Genomic DNA, 18,548 nt, shown 5'->3' with positions numbered 1-18,548 from the left:
ACCCGGAAATGCTCCTACGCGCCGGGGCGGGGCTACGGGGCGCGGCGGCAGGAACTTTCCCGGGGACCCCTGCGGGAAAGCCTGGCCTGTAGGCTCGGCTCTTTGGCCCTAATCAAAATGGAAACTTAAGGAGAAACGCCATCCGTCGGTCTGACCTGCGGAAGTAGATTGGGTGGCTACTTGGTGTTGGACTTGGCTAAATAGATATCAGAGGCAAATAAAACAAGCGAAGGGCCTGGGTCAAGAGTTCCAAGTTTGTTCCTCGATAAAAAGCGACAAACGCGGTCGGGCGCGGTGGCGCCCGCCTGCAGTCCCAACACTTTAGGAAGCTGAGGCGGGAGGATTGCAGGAGTTCGAGACCTGCCGGGGCAACATAAGACCATCCCCGCCACCTCCCGTTCTTAATTTTTTTAATAAAAAAAATTTTTAAGTGGCAAATGCATCTCTAATGTCCTTATTAATCAAAAACGCCTAAGGGATAAAGAAGCACATGCTCCCTAGCCAACGCTAACGGAACACACCCCGAGAACTGGTGCGGTCAGACCCACTTTTCCCGCGAAAACGCGGCCCCGCAGGAGGTCAGACTATCTAGACAGAGGGGTGCCGAGCGAGGCCTACTTCTGGCTTGCGCGCGGGTGCTGAAGGAAGTAGCACTGTCCCCCCCTACTGGTGCGCAGTGGCGCGTCCCGGAGGCGGAGCCACGCACGAGCGTCGCTGTGATTGGTGAGGCCCCGCCAGGGGCGGAGACGACCTTGCCGCCGGCGGGAACTCTGGGTCCCGTGGTTTGGGAGCGCGACTGGCCAGGTGGACCTGGAGCCTGCGAGCGTCCGCAAGCGGCCGCCTTTCCCCGGTAACCGCGCGTCGGCAGGGAGGGCGTGGCGCGGAGCCGGCTGGATCGTCCGTGCTGCGGAGCAGGGCAGGGAAGCCGGGAGGCAGGCCCGGTCCGAGGTTGTCCTTGTCGCGCAGGTACCCCGAGCACCATGTCGTCCCCGGCGTCGACCCCGAGCCGCCGCGGCAGCCGGCGTGGAAGAACCACCCCAGCCCAGACGCGTGAGTCCCCCGAGCCGGGCCCACCACAGCCCCCGGCGCCGCCCTTTCTGCCCTCTCTTGCCGCAATTGGCAGCGCTGGGTGGGTGCGCGGGCCCCGGGCGCTCAGCCTCGGGCTGGGCGCTGCCACCTGGTGCGCACAGACACCCACAGCAGGCTGTGGCCTGGGTGCTGCTTAATTCGATTGCCCATTTGCCTCTGTTTGGTTTGGTTCAGTGGTGAGTCATAATGCCCCAAGGGACAGACAAATCCAGGAATACCGGCCCTAAAAGTTCATGGCCATCTTTTCTGTTTTGTGTGACACAAGCTCGAAGTGAGGATGCCAGGTCATCTCCTTCTCAGAGACCTAGAGGCGAGGATTCCACCTCCACGGGGGAGTTGCAGCCGATGCCAACCTCGCCTGGAGGGGACCTACAGAGCCCTGTCGCGCAGGACGTGTTATTTTCCAGCCCTCCCCAAATGCATTCTTCAGGTGCGTGTCTGAAGATCTAGGTTATGCTGTGCTTGATACACAGCTGATGCTTTATCTGCTCAGGTTTACTGTGTTTATTACAGTTGTCATAATGCCTAAAGCATCCCCTCTGCACATGAGTGAGCATATTCTGAACCAGAGGAGCTGAACAGAGTGCCGAAAATAATTGTTTTAGGGCTTAGTGAGCAGAATAAGCAGGTTCTTTGATGCTTTTCTTAATAGAACATTTAATAGTGCTCAGAATCTCAACCACCACAGGTTGCAATAAATACTCAAGTTTGCTGTGTGATTAGATGGTATAGGTCAACAGACAACATGCTGTAATTTCAGGTTTGATATACCACCAGAATTTCCTAATTTTGTTTTTATAGCTATCCCTCTTGACTTTGATGTTAGTTCACCACTGACATATGGCACTCCCAGCTCTCGGGTAGAGGGAACCCCAAGAAGTGGTGTTAGGGGCACACCTGTGAGACAGAGGCCTGACTTGGGCTCTGCGCAGAAGGGCCTGCAAGTGGATCTGCAGTCTGATGGGGTGAGTATGCAGTCTCCTGAAACCATCTTATGGCGGATATCATGTGGGTAACTCCATTTTCATGGTTCTGTCATGTTTTTCTGTGTAGGCAGCAGCAGAAGATATAGTGGCAAGTGACCAGTCTCTAGGCCAAAAACTTGTGATCTGGGGAACAGATGTAAATGTGGCAACATGCAAAGAAAACTTTCAGGTGAGCTATATGTATTAAAATTACTTTGAGCTCTGAAAATGTTGGGAGACCGTGCTTATAACCTATATCGAAGTAACCATAATGACTAGAAGGGCCACCTGTGGTGGCTCACACCTATAATCCCAGCACTTTGGGAGGCCAAGGTGGGAGGATCACTTGAGGCCAGGAGTTTGATAGCAGCCTGACCAATATAGTGCTACTCCATCTCTAAATTAAATTTTAAAAAAGAAAAAGGAAGAAAAATATTTATTTCTGTCTCCTGATAGAGACATACTCCTAACTTTGTGTGTTTTTAGTAGTTGCCTGTTCCCAAATGCTATATGCCTGATATGTTTTCTCTCCACTTAAAGAGATTTCTTCAGCGATTTATTGACCCTCTGGCTAAAGAAGAAGAAAATGTTGGCATAGATATTACCGAACCTCTATACATGCAACGACTTGGGGAGGTAATCAGATACTCTTTAAATTCAAGTTGTGTGTTTTAAAATAGTTAGCAAAATATAACTTGTTCATTTTTATCTTGTAGATTAATGTAATTGGTGAGCCATTTTTAAATGTAAACTGTGAACACATCAAATCATTTGACAAAAATTTGTACAGACAACTCATCTCTTACCCACAGGTAAGAATTTAGCTTTGACCTTGATGAATTTTAGTAACTGTCCAGAAAGAATGTTTCCAGATAACACAAATTCCTCGGTAATGAAGATAGTATGCACAAACACTAAGAAAACCATGTATCATCTCCTTTGGATGGGTGTGGTGGCTCACACCTGTAATCCAAGCACTTTAGGATGCTAAGGCAAATGGATCACTTGAGGTCTGGAGTTCGAGACCAGCCTGGCCAACAAAGTGAAACCCCATCTCTACTAAAAAATACAAAAATTAGCCACATGTGGTGGTGTGCACATGTAGTCCTAGCTACTCGGGAGGCTGAAGCGGAAGAATCACTTGAACCGAGGAGGCGGAGGTGCAGTGAGCCGAGATGACGCCACTGCTCTCCAGCCTGGGCAACACAGTGAAATTCCATCTCAAAAAAAAAAGGATCATCTCCTTTAAGATGAACTTTTTTTTTTTTTTTTTTTTTCACATTTTAATGTTCCTGAAAGTGGGATTTGTATTACTATCAATGACAGGTTATGGTTTACTGGGCAGTGTTTCTCATGTAGAAAAATGATGAATCTAACAACTATAGCTTCTTGGGTTTCATGAAGTAAGTTATCTTAAATGGAAATACTTTAACTGAATTGCATACTTCCTGCCGCTTTAAAAGAATATACTTATTGTACTGTAGACTTTGACTTTTTGGCCTCAGGTCAGTTTTTATTCATGAAGTATCAGCTCTGTTGACTCTGGGTGTGGTCTTTGAGGCAAGCAGACCTGGTTTTTGAATCTTGATTTTGCTGATTACTGGCTGCATAGCTTTAGTCAGGTTCCTTAACCAACCAAAAGCTGTTTCCTCATCTGTAAAATGGGAACCATATGTTAACAAATTTGGATAAATATGATTTAACTTACTTTGGTGTCACCGGGTGCGGTGGCTCATACCTGTGATCCCAGCACTTTGGGAGGCCAAGGCAGGCGGATCACCTGAGGTTGGGAGTTCAAGACCAGCCTGACCAACATGGAGAAACCCCATCTCTATTAAAAACACAAAATTAGCCAGACGTAGTGGCACATGCCTGTAATCCCAGCTACTCAGGAGGCTGAGGCAGGAGAATTGCTTGAATCCCAGAGGCAGAGGTTGCAGCAAGCCGAGATCATGCCATTGCACTCCAGCCTGGGCAACAAGAGCAAAACTCTGCCTCAAAAAATAAAAATAAATAAATAACTTACTTTGGTATCATTTCATTATAGAAGGAAAATAATGAAAGCGTGAGGTCAAAATTTTTTTCCCTTCTAATAGAAAGCATAAAATATGCCAGTATACATCAAAAAGGCACTTTTATATAAATTATCAAATTTAACCCAATTGAGAATATGCGGAGATAGATAGTTCAGCATACCTAAATTTGAAAACAGCACGTGCATGATTCTTTAGGGTAATACTTTGGGGGCATGACATGTTGTCTTGTTTTTATACTTTGCTAATCTGACGTGCCTTTATTGTATTTAACACTGAGATATGAATACAAATACATCTTCATATTTATTTTTACAGGAAGTTATTCCAACTTTTGACATGGCTGTCAATGAAATTTTCTTTGACCGTTACCCTGACTCAATCTTAGAACATCAGATTCAAGTAAGACCATTCAACGCATTGAAGACTAAGAATATGAGAAACCTGAATCCAGAAGGTAATGTATTTTTCATAGGATTACTTTTGTTGAAGGAAAATGCCTTACATGAAAATAGCCTTGTTTCATCAGGAAACTATGAAAGAAGTAATTGGTGGTGGTAGTCAAGGTGATGGATTATAAATTGTCAAAATAATACAGATTCAGTTATCCTGTATACTTATGAACCCCATATACTTTTTGAATTTAATTGAAGTTTCTGATATAAGAGATTGACTATTGGCTGGGCGTGGTGGCTCACGCCTATAATCCCAGCACTTCAGGAGAACAAGGCAGGCAGATCACCTGAGGTCAAGAGTTCCAGACCAGTCTGGCCAACGTGACAAAACCCCTTTACTAAAAATACAAAAATTACCAGGGCGTGGTGGCACGCTCCTATAGTCCCAGCTACTCTCGGGAGGCTGAGGCAGGAGAATCACTTGAACCCGGGAGGCAGAGGTTGCACTGAGCCGAGGTTGTGCCATTGCACTCCAGCCTGGGTGACAGAATGAGACTCTGTCTCAAAAAAAGAAAAAAAAAATAGATTTTAAAGACTTGAGGATCACTTGAGGCCAGGAGTTTGAGACCAACTTGGGTGACTTAAGAGATTCCAAGAAGAAATTAGCAAGGCACAGTGGCTCATGCATGTAATCCTACCACTTTGGGAGGCTGAGGTGATGGGCTTACTTGAGCCTGGCAGATTGAAGCTACGGTGAGTCGTAATTGCACCACTGTACTCCAGCCTGGGCAACAGGTTAAAACCCCATCTCAACAACAGCAAAATTGTAGAGGTCTCATGAATCAGTGGCAGGATAGGGTGATCTTCATGGCTAGCAGTGGCTAACTACAGGCCAGAACAGGGCAGCTCATCTGAAACCAGCAGGGGAAATTAGTTGGGGGCAGTGGGACCTTCAAAGGGGAAAAGTTGTCTGTCAGGAAAGGTTCAAATAATAAAGGAAACAAGCAAGAGTGAAAGATCAGACCATCTAAGGGGTTCTATGTGGATAGTAATGACTGTAAAGTATAGAGGAATTTTTCCTCTGCCAGGTGCTCTTACTAGTCTTGAAGTACACTGTCACATTCAGTCCTTGGCTCTGGGGTAGGTCCTGATACCACCCCATTCTATAGAGGACACAAAATGTGCACAGAGAGGCTAGGGTTGGGTCTCAGTCCAGGCTGTCTGGCTTTTTTCCTGATACAGCAGGGTGTCATAAAGGAGGCTGGGTGAGTGAGGCAGGCGGCAGGGAGGAGGGTAGTCAGACAAGAAGGGAGCAAGGGATGCCTGCTGGACAGGGGCCAGAGGTTCGCTGGGCTTGAGAATCTCCTGAAGACATACCCTGCAGACGACTGGACACAGAAAGGTCACCCTAGGCAGACTTGTGGGCACCCAGCACCTGCCTGTGATCCCAGCTATTCCTAGACCTCTGCACCTCAGATCAGGTGTGCTGACCTCTCTTCTCCCCTCACAGACATTGATCAGCTCATCACCATCAGCGGCATGGTGATCAGGACATCCCAGCTGATTCCCGAGATGCAGGAGGCCTTCTTCCAATGCCAAGTGTGTGCCCACACGACCCGGGTGGAGATGGACCGCGGCCGCATTGCGGAGCCCAGCGTGTGCGGGCGCTGCCACACCACCCACAGCATGGCACTCATCCACAACCGCTCCCTCTTCTCTGACAAGCAGATGGTGCGCAGCCACCCTGGCCCCCCAGGCTATGCTTTGCCTGTCTGTATCCTCAAAAGGCCGACTATAACTTGTCCCTCGGACCCTGAGCCTCACTTCCCGAATGGCATCCATCCCTCTCTGGTCTTGTGGGTTTCATTAGTGGCCTATGGGCTAAATACGCAGAGCACACAAAGGCCCTGCTTCAGGGCACTGTCCCTGTGCGATTGCCAGTAGTACTGTCTGTTGTTAGAGACGTCATATTTTCATGGCCTAAAATGCTTCAAACATTTGAGATGAGAATACTTAGTTAAATGTCGTTCTGCGGTTTTTCCATTGGTAAAGGATGGAGGAATTTTTCTGAAATTTTTTCACAAATTTTATTGTCTAAGAAGTTTGGTCTTTTTCGGCTGGGCTTGGTGGCTCACGCCTGTAATCCCAACACTTTGGGTGGCCGAGGCGGGCGGATCACAAGGTCAGGAGATCGAGACCATCCTGGCTAACGGTGAAACCCTGTCACTACTAAAAAAAAAAAATACAAAAAAATTAGCCAGGCATGGTGGCGGGCGCCTGTAGTCTCAGCTACTCGGGAGGCTGAGGCAGGAGAATGGCAGGAACCCAGGAGGCAGAGCTTGCCGTGAGCTGAGATTGCACCACTGCACTCCAGCCTGGGCAACAGTGAGACTGTCTCAAAAAGAAAAAAAAAAGTTTGCCCTTTTTTCTCTCTATTCGTGAAATTGTAAGATGAAGTTACTAAAATGACAGAAATAAGTGAGGGGAAGGTAGAAAATTGCTTATTTACTGTGATTGTAACTGTAAAGATGTGGGAGGACAGAATTTGAGTTTTTCTGTGACAGTGTGTGCATGGTTTCTTTAATGTTGCATGGGACAGAGCTGGAGACAGAAAGGCAGGCACCTTGTTCCCCAGGAGCATATGGCCTCCTATTCTCAGAATCCTGCAGGCCCCCAAAGTGGCTTAGAGAAAAGCCCAGCAGCCTTAGGCCTCTCAGAGGGTACCTGGTTTGGAAAGGCCTTCCTCGACCCTGCTTTATGAAAAGCATCTCAGCTTCCCCCACCGCAGCTCCCTACATTCCTTCCCCTGTTTTGTTGCTGTCTGCTGCATTTGTCACTGTCACATGTTATGTGCTCATTTTTCTGTATATTTGCCCCTTCCACTCCATGAGGCAGGGAACATTGTTCACTATCGGGTCCCTGACACCTAGGATGGGCTGTAGCACAAGCTAGGTGCGCCACAGATACCTGTTAGATGAGTGGATGCAGGCAGGGTTGTGAGGTGCGCAGGCATGCCCGACAGTGGGCCTTAAGAATGTGTGTTGCAGCCGGGCATAGTGGCATGCGCTTGTAATCCCAGCTACTCGGGAGGCTGAGGCAGGAGAATCACTTGAACCTGGGAGGTGGAGGTTGCGGTGAGCTGAGATCGCACCATTGCACTCCAGCCTGGGCAATAAGTGAAACCCCATCTCAAAAAAAAAAAAATGTATGCTGCTCTACCCAGGAGATCTAGAAGTAACTTCTAAAGCATTAATGAGAAACATGGACAAACATTTATGCGGGGATATGCACTGCAGCCTTACATGGCGAAAGCAGTACAAAGACATGCAGATTTTTGTCCTCCTGCACTCTCTTTGTGGCCCACATGTTCTCTGTTTGCTGCCCTTCAGATCAAGCTTCAAGAGTCTCCAGAAGACATGCCTGCAGGGCAGACACCACATACAGTCATCCTATTTGCTCACAATGATCTGGTTGACAAGGTTCAGCCTGGGGACAGAGTGAATGTTACAGGTAAGAGTATAGGTTTGCACCAGCACTTTAGCATGTCTGTCTTGTTTTCAATGCTGTGCTTTAGTGAGTCATTGGACTCAGTCACAGGTCCAGTTCTGCCTGCAGTTGTCACTGCATGTCTTTGAGACTGTGGGGTATATCCCCAGTTTATCTGCCACCTTTTTAACTGAGTACCACGGCCCAGCGTCATGAAATTGTTCAGTTCTTCTCAAACTTGAATGTTGGAACTCATGGTTTGTGCGGTCACTCGCCTCTTGATATCTCAGTATCCTGGAGCTATGTGTGTCTCAAGTCAGTACTGTTGGCATCATGAGACAGCAGCCTCAGATAGGCTGGTATGGGTAGAGTTTGAGTTATGCCATTAGCTAAGTATTATCAATGCTGGAGTTGTAAGTAATTTTTACTTATTTCCCAAATGTGTAGCCAGGGGTTAACATTTGTTTGTTACAGAGAAGAATGAGTCAGAGTGACTTGTTTCCATGTATAGAAGCTGAGGTTCAGGGATGCATAGACAGCAGTAGCTCAGATGCCATGGTAAATCAGGACCCAGGACTCCTTCTCTTGCTGCCACGAGAGTGTTCTTTGCACAGCACCACATGAGTGTGGCAGTCTTCCTTTTGAATCTGTAGAGTCACAATAGATTTTGGTTGGCGGCAAGGGAGTGTTGATGGCAGCACAGTTCTTCATTGATGGGCAAGGTGGCAACGGTCACAGAGTGCCTGAATCTGCTCCTGAGCGGAGAGCCTGGGGCACACCACGCATCGGCCTTTGTCTTCAGTGAGGCAGTGCTCACCCTGTTTCTTCCCCAGTGTGAAGTCCCGCAGTTGTCACTGGCAGTCTTCTGTTGTAAAAGTGCTTGTAGTCATTGAGAATTAAAATAATGCGTAGTCTTTAGTGAGTGACGTGCATATTTCCAGTCCTGCTACCCTGAAACCTTTGATAAAGTATTTAATCCAATATTTTAGTTTCCTCACCTACAAAGTGGAGTTAATGTGATGATACATGTGTGAGAGTATTTGGGGCCTAGGGGCTGTGGAAAGTGCTGTGTAGATATGAAATAAGTATCAATGCTGCTCTGTGAGATAAATCATCATGGGCCACTTTAAACATAGTCGTCCATCCCTAGCCTATATTGGAGTGAAGAATAGTGTGTATTCTAAGAATGCATGTAAACTGGTTTGTTGTGTTAAATAAGAATTACACCAACCCACTAAATGAGCAAGACTCTGTGCCATTGTGCTGAGATAGCTGTAAGGGGGAAAGGCCGGACTTTCTCCAAAAGCTGCAGGAATCAGCCTAGAGTTAAAGGCTTCTGGTTTGAAATCCAGAAAAGACGAATATCAGATCAGACTTCTGTATGTGGGGAGCCTGCCTTCCAGAAGAATGCATGATTTGCATGCTTTTGTCAGGGGTGGTGGGCGGGGGGTGGGACCTAGTCTAGTTTTAATGGCTAGAGGATTTTAGCATTTTGTTGAAGTCAAGTAAGTGCTAAGCAGATTCTGTACACTCAACTTAGGGAAGTAAAAATACTGCTTATTAAATACAACCACGAACCCAGCATTGAGCCAGAAGCACAGCAGCTCCATTTCACCCTCAGGGTGACTATGCCCGTGGAGGTGCTCATGTAGCTACAGTTGCCCTGGAGCACTGCTGACTAGTGGGCCCAGGTGAACACGTCCTCGGCTCTGTCATTTACAGAAACCTTGATTCTTTCTCTTTTTGTTTTGTTTTTGAGAGAAGAGTTTCGCTCTTGTTGCCCAGGCTGGAGTCCAATGGCACGATCTTGGCTCACCGCAACCTCCACCTCCTAGGTTCAAGCCATTCTCCTGCATCAGCCTCCTTAGTAGCTGGGATTAAAGGCGTGTGCCACCACGCCTGGCTAATTTTTATATTTTTAATAGAGACAGGGTTCTCCATGTTGATTAGGGTGGTCTCGAGCTCCTGACCTCAGGTGATCCGCCTGCCTCAGTCTCCCAAAGTTCTAGGAATACAGACATGAGCCACCTGGGTTCTTTCGAGCTTGTCCGTTTCCTGCTGCTGTTTCCCCGCTTGCTCAGTAGGCGGGAGCTTTGCAATGTGGGTCTGAGTCCTGGGCTTGGGAGGGTCATTTAAGAGATGGTGGAGCTCACCTTTCCAGGGCCAGCCCAGTGTGGTGCCTCGCTCTGAAGTGCACCTGTTGCCTACGCTGGTTGCTGAGCCACTTGGAGGAAGATATGGGAAGGTAAAAGTGCATCTCCTGGTTGTGCCCTCAGGCATCTATCGAGCAGTGCCTATTCGAATCAATCCAAGAGTAAGTAATGTGAAGTCTGTCTACAAAACCCACATTGATGTCATTCATTATCGGAAAACGGATGCAAAACGTCTGCATGGCCTTGATGAAGAAGCAGAACAGAAACTTTTTTCAGAGAAACGTGTGGAATTGCTTAAGGAACTTTCCAGGAAACCAGACATTTATGAGAGGCTTGCTTCAGCCTTGGCTCCAAGCATTTATGAACATGAAGATATAAAGAAGGTAACAGTGGATTTTAAACTAGGGGTTGGGATTTACAGTTCTTTAGAATCAAATAGTATAAACATCCACTCTGCCACTTAAGCCATTTGCCATAAAGGATGCAAGCTGTGGCCTGTTAGAGCAAGTGCTGGCAACCGGACTTGCCATTGGTTGAGGAGAGTCATAGCATTGTCTATCCTCATCTCTGCTCTAAACTTAAGTTTCTAAACAGAAGAGGCCACACAGTATCAGAATAGGGACAGGGACTTGCATGGCCATCATTCTGGCATAATGATGGGTGCTGATGAATAAATTGGTCAGTGATAACTTAGAGCATATCAAGCACTTTCAGGAGCCTTTTTATACCTTCCTGCGATTTCCGAATTGTAGTTCTTTATAAGAGAGAAAAGTACCTCTAAAGTTTAAACTACATCTCAGTTACTGTGCAGAAAATGAATGTTTAGACATGTCTCTGTTTGATTATTTAGGGAATTTTGCTTCAGCTCTTTGGCGGGACAAGGAAGGATTTTAGTCACACTGGAAGGGGCAAATTTCGGGCTGAGATCAACATCTTGCTGTGTGGTGACCCTGGTACCAGCAAGTCCCAGCTGCTGCAGTACGTGTACAACCTCATCCCCAGGGGCCAGTACACTTCTGGGAAGGGCTCCAGTGCAGTTGGCCTTACTGCGTACGTAATGAAAGACCCTGAGACAAGGCAGCTGGTCCTGCAGACAGGTGCCCTTGTCCTCAGTGACAACGGCATCTGCTGTATCGATGAGTTCGACAAGATGAATGAAAGTACAAGATCGGTATTGCATGAAGTCATGGAACAGCAGACTCTGTCCATTGCAAAGGTGAGTTGCCTTCTCCACTGTGAATGTGGACATGTTTAAAATACGTGGACCCTTGAAAGACAGCGTATGTGGAACTGTGCTGTGCTACCTTGGTTCTAACTTGGGGAGATTGATACGTGCTTTTCACATCATATTTCAGCTAAATCTCTACATATCTTCAACAGGATATCATGTTTTGTCTTTATTGCTGTACTAGCCTTGAATTTGTCCTAAAGCTCTTGCAAGGTGCCTGCTTCCTGAGAAAGACGTGGTTATAGCACGCATTCATCTAAACTCAGTCCTTGGCATGAATCTGAGGACAAGGCTTATCCAGGTGAACTGCTGAAGTCAGTAAAGGCAACATGGCTCAGGCAATAGAAATGCTGTAGAGGGAATATGGGTTTAGTAGGTGGCCGGGCAAAGATGGTACTTGTTAATTGCCAGCGTCAGGGAGAGGCTTCTAACCGCACTGTTTTCTCTGATAGGCTGGGATCATCTGTCAGCTCAATGCACGCACCTCTGTCCTGGCAGCAGCAAATCCCATTGAGTCTCAGTGGAATCCTAAAAAAACAACCATTGAAAACATCCAGCTGCCTCATACTTTATTATCAAGGTATTAAAACAGATTTTTATTTTGTTCATTTGTAGAATATTCAGGGTGAGATTGAAAAGGAGCTACTAAGATTCAGCAACTGCTAATGGAAACTCTTCACTCTTATCAAGATGTTTCAAATTTGGTTGGTCAAGAGTTTTCACGACAAGGATGATGCGTGTTTTCATTTGATTTTGAAGCAGTTGGGATGTTTCCCTTCCACGCCATTTTCACATGGCTGTCACTCACTACCCTTAGTCCTAAAGCCACTGCTGAGAGTCAACAGAGAACAACTCTGTACCGTAGATGAGGCTCTGAAAAGTTAGATTTATTAAAGTGCAATCACATAATCTTCACTCTCAGCCCCACTACAAATATTGGACATTTTTCATAAATGGATTTTAGGTTTTAATTACTTGCTTTTTTTTTTTTTTTTTTTTTTTTTTTTTTTTTTGACAAAAGTTTTTTTCCCCAAAAAACAGTTGAATGTGTTTTCATTCAAATCTTTCCATTGTCAGCCAGGTACAGTGACTCACACCTGTAATCCCAGCACTTTGGGAGGCTGAGGTGGCTGGAGGGCCTGAGCTTTGAGGCCACCCTGGGCAACTTGATGAAACCCCGTCTCTACTAAAATACAAAAAATTAGCCAGGCGTGGTGGTACATGCCTGTAATCCCAGCTGCTCAGGAGGCTGAGGAGGCACAAGAAATGAGCCAATGGGAGTGGAGATTGCAGTGAGCTGAAATCATACCACTTCACTCTAGCTTGGGCTATAGAGTGAGACTGTCTCAAAAAAAAAAAAAAAAACCCAACAACTTTCCATCGTCAAAATCATAGAAACCTTCCCCTAAGGGAAGTCTTCCTTTGACTCAGCTGATTGGTCCCCAGCCGTTCCCTGGGCTGACCTAAGGGCTAGGGACAGCACAGGGTGAGTGGGGTGAATGGATGGACACAAAGGCCCTTTCCACGCCAGGCAAAGATGCTTCTCCCTGCGGGCGCTCACAGGATGCACATTCACTGCACATCTGTGGTGCTTGAGCAGTCTTTAGTATGTCTTTTGTAGGTGTATTGGTGTCTCAACTAGGAAAACAGTTTGTTGTTGTTGTTGTTTTGTTTTTTTGAGACAGAGTCTCCCTCTGTTGGCCAGGCTGGAGTGCAGTGGCGTGAACTTGGCTCACCGCAGCCTTTGCCTCCCAGGTTCAAGCAATTGTCCTGCCTCAGCCTCCCGAGTAGCTGGGATTACAGGCACGCGCCACCCCTCCTGGCTAATTTTTGTATTTTTAGTAGAGACAAGGTTTCGCCGTGTTGGCCAAGCTGGTCTCAAGCTACCAACCTCAGGTGATCCACCCACCTCGGTCTCACAAGATACTGGAAAAACAGTATTTTTACTTTGTTTTCTTAGGTTTGATTTGATCTTCCTCATGCTGGACCCTCAGGACGAAGCCTATGACAGGCGTCTGGCTCACCACCTGGTCTCACTGTACTACCAGAGTGAGGAGCAGGCAGAGGAGGAGCTCCTGGACATGGCGGTGCTGAAGGACTACATTGCCTATGCACACAGCACCATCATGCCGCGGCTAAGTGAGGAAGCCAGCCAGGCTCTCATCGAGGTAACCCTGCTGAAAAAAGGCTTACTGTGCCTATAGCCCACAGCATTAATGTAATCGACCAATCATCTCCTTTAAAATATTAATTATTTTGTTAAGAATAACATACTGTTTTCTTCCTTTTTTTGAGATGGAGCCTGACTCTGTTGCCCAGGCTGGAGTGCAGTAGCGTGATCTTGGCTTACTGCAGCCTACAGCCTGTGCTTCCGGGTTCAAGCGATTCTCCTGCCTCAGCCTCCCTACTAGCTAGGATTACAGGTGCCCACCACCACTCCCGGCTAATTTTTGTATTTTTAGTAGAGACGGAGTTTCACCATGTTGGCCAGGCTGGTCTTGAACTCCTGACCTCAAGTGATGCGCCAGCCTCTGCCTCCCAAAGTGTTAGGATTACAGGCATGAGCCACCATGCCTGGCCTAAGAATAACATACTATTTTTTATAACTGTTTATTGTTTCCTCCCATATTACAGAATTGACTTTACCAAATGTTGCAAAAGGGGGAAATAGTTCATTTATGTAGGTAGTACACACACTTTATGTGTTTAAATACTTACAAGCATAGTGAATTTAAGATCAAAGACCTGGTTTCAAATAGAGGCAATACTGCATAGTAATTTGGAAACTGAAAAAGTCATCCAGTTTCTGTAAGCTTCCTTTTGCTTGTAAAAAACAGATTGAGCAGTCTTTTAGGTTCGTTTTTCAGCATCCTTGTACATGAACTGAAGTGCACAATGGCACATTTAGGTTATTTGAGCATTGTGATATTAAGAAAGTTCCTGGTGCTTTGATGAGCTTTACATCCTAACTGAGCTCCCAAAAATGCTAAGATGAAAGTTACAGACATTATGTAATTTTTTTGTGTGTCATAGTCTTGAGGGTTGTTCATGAAGAAGTAAGACTGTGTCATCTGTATGTGAAATTGATACAACTTACCTTTGCAGCATTCTCCCAGCAGTCCTTATGTGCCCCATGTGAGCACTTGTCACAGACAGACCCTGATTCTCCCTATGAGTCGTCACAGCCTGCTCCTTTCCCCACATGCCACATTGCTTTCCTCTGCCATGCCATGCCCATCTCTGTTCTTCAGAGCTACGTTAGATGCCACCCTCTCCAAGTATTCTTCCTGAGCATCTCCCAGTTGGAATATGTTCACCCACCACTGCACGCTGAACGTTGACTTCTTCACCTGGGATTTCTGTGGTCTGTGTAGCCTCTACCACTTGATGAGCTCCAGGGCCCAGGACCATATCTGAGTTCCATTTACTTAATGGAAGCCTAAGTGTTCAAAATTCAACCACAAAACTAAAGTTGTTGTCACCAAGGAGGTTTGTTTTTGTTTTTCTACCTACAATAGGCTTATGTAGACATGAGGAAGATTGGCAGTAGCCGGGGAATGGTTTCTGCATATCCTCGACAGCTAGAGTCATTAATCCGCTTAGCAGAAGCCCATGCTAAAGTAAGATTGTCTAACAAAGTTGAAGCCATTGATGTGGAAGAAGCCAAACGCCTCCATCGGGAAGCTCTAAAGCAGTCTGCAACTGATCCCCGGACTGGCATCGTGGACATATCTATTCTTACTACAGGTTCGTTATTTTCAGGGAGCAGAAAAGCTTTTGAAAATTATTTCAATATGTATGTAGTTCATATGTCAGATTTAAGCTAACAGTGAAATCATTTGAAACAGAAGTTCTTAACCTTTTTTGGATTGGGACCCCTTTGAGAGTCTGATGAAAGTTGCCCTTTAATCTTATCTTGATATAGTTTTAAGGAGATTCTGTCTCTTCGACGGTCTGGGAAGTTTTGTTAGAGAAGTTGTTTGTTTCTTAGCAGCAGCTGCTTGCTGCACAGATGTGTATACTGTTTCCACGGAAAGCGACAGCTAGTGGCTTACAGAAAATTCCAAATAATTCAAAACTCATTCCCTTCAAATGTACTCAGCCCCTGTCCCCTTACCTTTCTAGATGATACTACTAAAGGAATATTTTTGAGAATTTGAAACATTTCATTTCATAATAGCAAAAATGTTTTCATTGATTTCTTTTTAAATCAGGGATGAGTGCCACCTCTCGTAAACGGAAAGAAGAATTAGCTGAAGCATTGAAAAAGCTTATTTTATCTAAGGGCAAAACACCGGCTCTAAAATACCAGCAACTTTTTGAAGATATTCGGGGACAATCTGACATAGTAAGTGTTTATATGTATTTTTTGTTTGATAGAACTTTCTCTTTTTCCTTAATATTGCTTTTGGGTTTTTTTCCTTTATTTATTAAATAATAAATACAGATAAGAATGAAGAAAAGGAAGATGAACCATAAGCCATCATCAAGAAATAATCACAATTAAAATTTTTGGCTGAGTGCAATAGCTCACGCCTGTAATCTCATTTGGGACTCAGGCGGATCACTTGAGGCCAGGAGTTTGAAACCAGCCTGACCAATATGGTAAAACCCTGTCTCTATTAAAAATATAAAAATTATCTGGGTGCAGTGATGAGCACCTGAAATCCTAGCTACTCAGGAGGCTGAGGCAGGAAGATTGCTTGAACCCGGGAGGCAGAGGTTGCAGTAAGCTGAGATCCTGCCACTGCACTCCAGCCTGGGCAATAGAGTAAAACTCCATCTCAAAACAAAAGAAAATTGTTCTGCCCCTTTTATAGTTGTTATAAGTTTGTTTTAGGAATGAAATATTTGAGTGTTATTTTGTAAGTAAGTAAGGTGAGTTGTTTAGTGAATAAAACTATGCAGGCTTTCAGTGCTGGTCCACTTTCCATCTCTATGTTGTCACTGAGAGGGCAGAGTTGATAGTTACAACATGGACTATACAGATGCCAAGTCTACCATATGGACCATCTGGCCACTCCACTGCTGATTTAGAGCATAAGGCATGTGTACAGCCACCAAAAAGAGAAAGATTCTGGGTTGTACTTTAACATTAAAATTATGGTGTCTCTAACAGGTAAAGGAGGGACTTGACATGTAAAATATTTATTTTCTTTCTCTTCCCCACAGGCAATCACTAAAGATATGTTTGAAGAAGCACTGCGTGCCCTGGCAGATGATGACTTCCTGACGGTGACTGGGAAGACCGTGCGCTTGCTCTGAAGCCTTGTGAGCAAGGAAGGCTGCCTGCATGTCCTGCTTGCTGCATGCCACACGGGTGTGGCCTGCATCTCAGTTGGCCGCCATCAGTGTAAATAGAGCTTAAAGTCGTGGTTTGGCTACATAAAAATTTCTAACTTGGTTCAATATTTGTAGTGAAGTATCTGTTTTCTTTTTCTTTTTTTTTTTTTCCACATTATAAATAAAAATACTATGTCGGCCGGGCACGGTGGTTCACGCCTTTAATCCCAGCACTTTGGGAGGCCGAGGTGGGTGGATCACGAGGTCAGGAGTTCAAGACCAGCCTAGCCAAGATGATGGAACCCATCTCTATTAAAGATACAAAAAATTAGCCGGGCATGGTGGCACACGCCTGTAATCCCAGCTACTCAGGAGGCTGAGGCAGGAGAATCGCTTGAACCCAGGTGGCAGAGGTTGCAGTGAGCCAAGATCACACCACTGCACTACAGCCTCAGCGACAGAGTGAGACACTGTCTCCAAAAAAAAAAAAATACTGCCGGGCACGGTGGCTCAAGCCTGTAATCCCAGCACTTTGGGAGGCCAAGACGGGCGGATCATGAGGTCAGGAGATCAAGACCAGCCTGGCTAACACGATGAAACTCCGTCTCTACCAAAAAAATACAAAAAACTAGCTGGGCGAGGTGGCGGGTGCCTGTAGTCCCAGCTACTTGGGAGGCTGAGGCAGGAGAATGGCGTAAAACCGGGAGGCGGAGCTTGCAGTGAGCTGAGATCCGGTCACTGCACTCCAGCCTGGGCGACAGAGCAAGACTGTCTCAAAAAAAAAAAAAAAAAAAAAATAGTACGCCAATTTTCAAACATAACTGTAGAGATTATTTTCAAGTGCCATTTTATAGTATAGCAACAGGGCTTTTACTCTGTGTATGCACAGATACAGTCTGGGGCATGGTTTCTCATGGCCATCATCAATATGCTTAAGGATTTGATGACAGGCATAGCCAGGGCATATCACCTCAGTGGTAAAGGGCTAGAGCCTCTCTTTTTTACAGCACTTTTTTTGTTTGTTTGTTTTTGAGACAGGATCTCACTCTGTCACCCTGGCTAGAGTACACTGGTACAATCATGGCTCAATGCAGCCTTAATCTCCTGGGCTCAGGTGTATGTCATCATGCCTGGCTGCTTTTTGTATTTTTTGGTAGAGACAAGATTTCACCATGTTGCCCAGGCTGCAAGCTATCTGCCTGGGCTCAAGCAATCTGCCCACCTCAGCTTCTGGAAGTGCTGGGATTAGAGGTGTGAGCCACTGCACATAGCCTTTGTTTCATTTTTTATTTTTTATTTTTTGAGAGGTATAATTCTTTCTAGAGGTTTTTTTCTCATGGCTACTATTAGATCAGGAATGGGTGATTGGAGATTATTAGATTCTAGGTTAACTTCTACCCCTTTACCCTAATACATAAAACTTTTTCCTAAATAAATTATAGAAGGAATAATACTTGGTTATCTGGCATTATTTTTCATTAAGGAAAAAGCTTTACTAACCACTACATTCATGGAAATTTGTAGTAGTAAATATTTGATAGGTCATAAAAAACACCATAATACAACAAATCTCGTTTTCTTTAAATATTGATTAAATCCTAACAGTCATCTTTATAAAACGACCATAGGCTAAAATCTTATGTGTCAGTACTACTACAATAAATAATTTCTGAAACCTTTAAATCATATGAGTTGGGCCTTTTTTATAACTTAGAATCAACATTCATTAATAAAGTATCCATAGAAAATGATAGATCTGGCCGGGCACAGTGGCTCAAGCCTGTAATCCCAGTACTCTGGAAGGCTGAGACGGCCGGATCATGAGGTAAGGAGATCGAGACCATCCTGGCTAACACGGTGAAACCCCATCTCTACTAAAAATACAAAAAAATTAGCCGGGCATGGTGGCGGGCACC

The 18,548-nt window shown here is 45.4% G+C and overlaps 1 protein-coding gene and 1 long non-coding RNA gene across 2 annotated transcripts in view; both read left to right on the top strand.

Moving 5' to 3' along the window:
* The window catches only part of LOC126960794 (uncharacterized), a 114,934-nt gene extending 96,619 nt beyond the window's left edge, over positions 1-18,315 (top strand). Inside the window, exon 2 of the long non-coding RNA XR_007728109.1 lies at positions 17,194-18,315. This is a non-coding gene — a long non-coding RNA (uncharacterized LOC126960794). The remainder of the gene's footprint in view (positions 1-17,193) is intronic.
* Positions 42-18,315, top strand: MCM4 (minichromosome maintenance complex component 4). The gene is made up of 17 exons (XM_050800381.1): positions 42-850; positions 967-1,050; positions 1,355-1,519; positions 1,891-2,054; positions 2,143-2,244; positions 2,595-2,690; positions 2,771-2,866; positions 4,406-4,544; positions 5,993-6,213; positions 7,872-7,992; positions 10,245-10,504; positions 10,972-11,337; positions 11,802-11,929; positions 13,310-13,517; positions 14,868-15,096; positions 15,564-15,697; positions 16,522-18,315. The coding sequence occupies exons 2-17, from the start codon at positions 981-983 to the stop codon at positions 16,612-16,614; spliced, it is 2,592 nt and encodes an 863-aa protein (XP_050656338.1). The 5' UTR covers positions 42-850; positions 967-980; the 3' UTR covers positions 16,615-18,315.
* Positions 18,316-18,548: the final 233 nt, after the last annotated feature.

The sequence above is a fragment of the Macaca thibetana genome, chromosome 8, assembly GCF_024542745.1.
Source record: "Macaca thibetana thibetana isolate TM-01 chromosome 8, ASM2454274v1, whole genome shotgun sequence".
Classification (NCBI taxonomy): Eukaryota; Metazoa; Chordata; class Mammalia; order Primates; family Cercopithecidae; genus Macaca; species Macaca thibetana.
Note: the sequence above shows the minus strand (reverse complement) of the source record. Positions and strands in the feature narration are given on the sequence as shown.

Coding starts and splice junctions, on each gene's coding strand:
- MCM4 (XM_050800381.1), top strand. CDS start 981: ATGTCGTCCCCGGCGTCGACCCCGAGCCGCCGCGGCAGCCGGCGTGGA. Junction 2,245..2,594: donor CATGCAAAGAAAACTTTCAG/GTGAGCTATATG, acceptor CTCCACTTAAAG/AGATTTCTTCAGCGATTTAT. Junction 15,097..15,563: donor CATATCTATTCTTACTACAG/GTTCGTTATTTT, acceptor TTTTTAAATCAG/GGATGAGTGCCACCTCTCGT.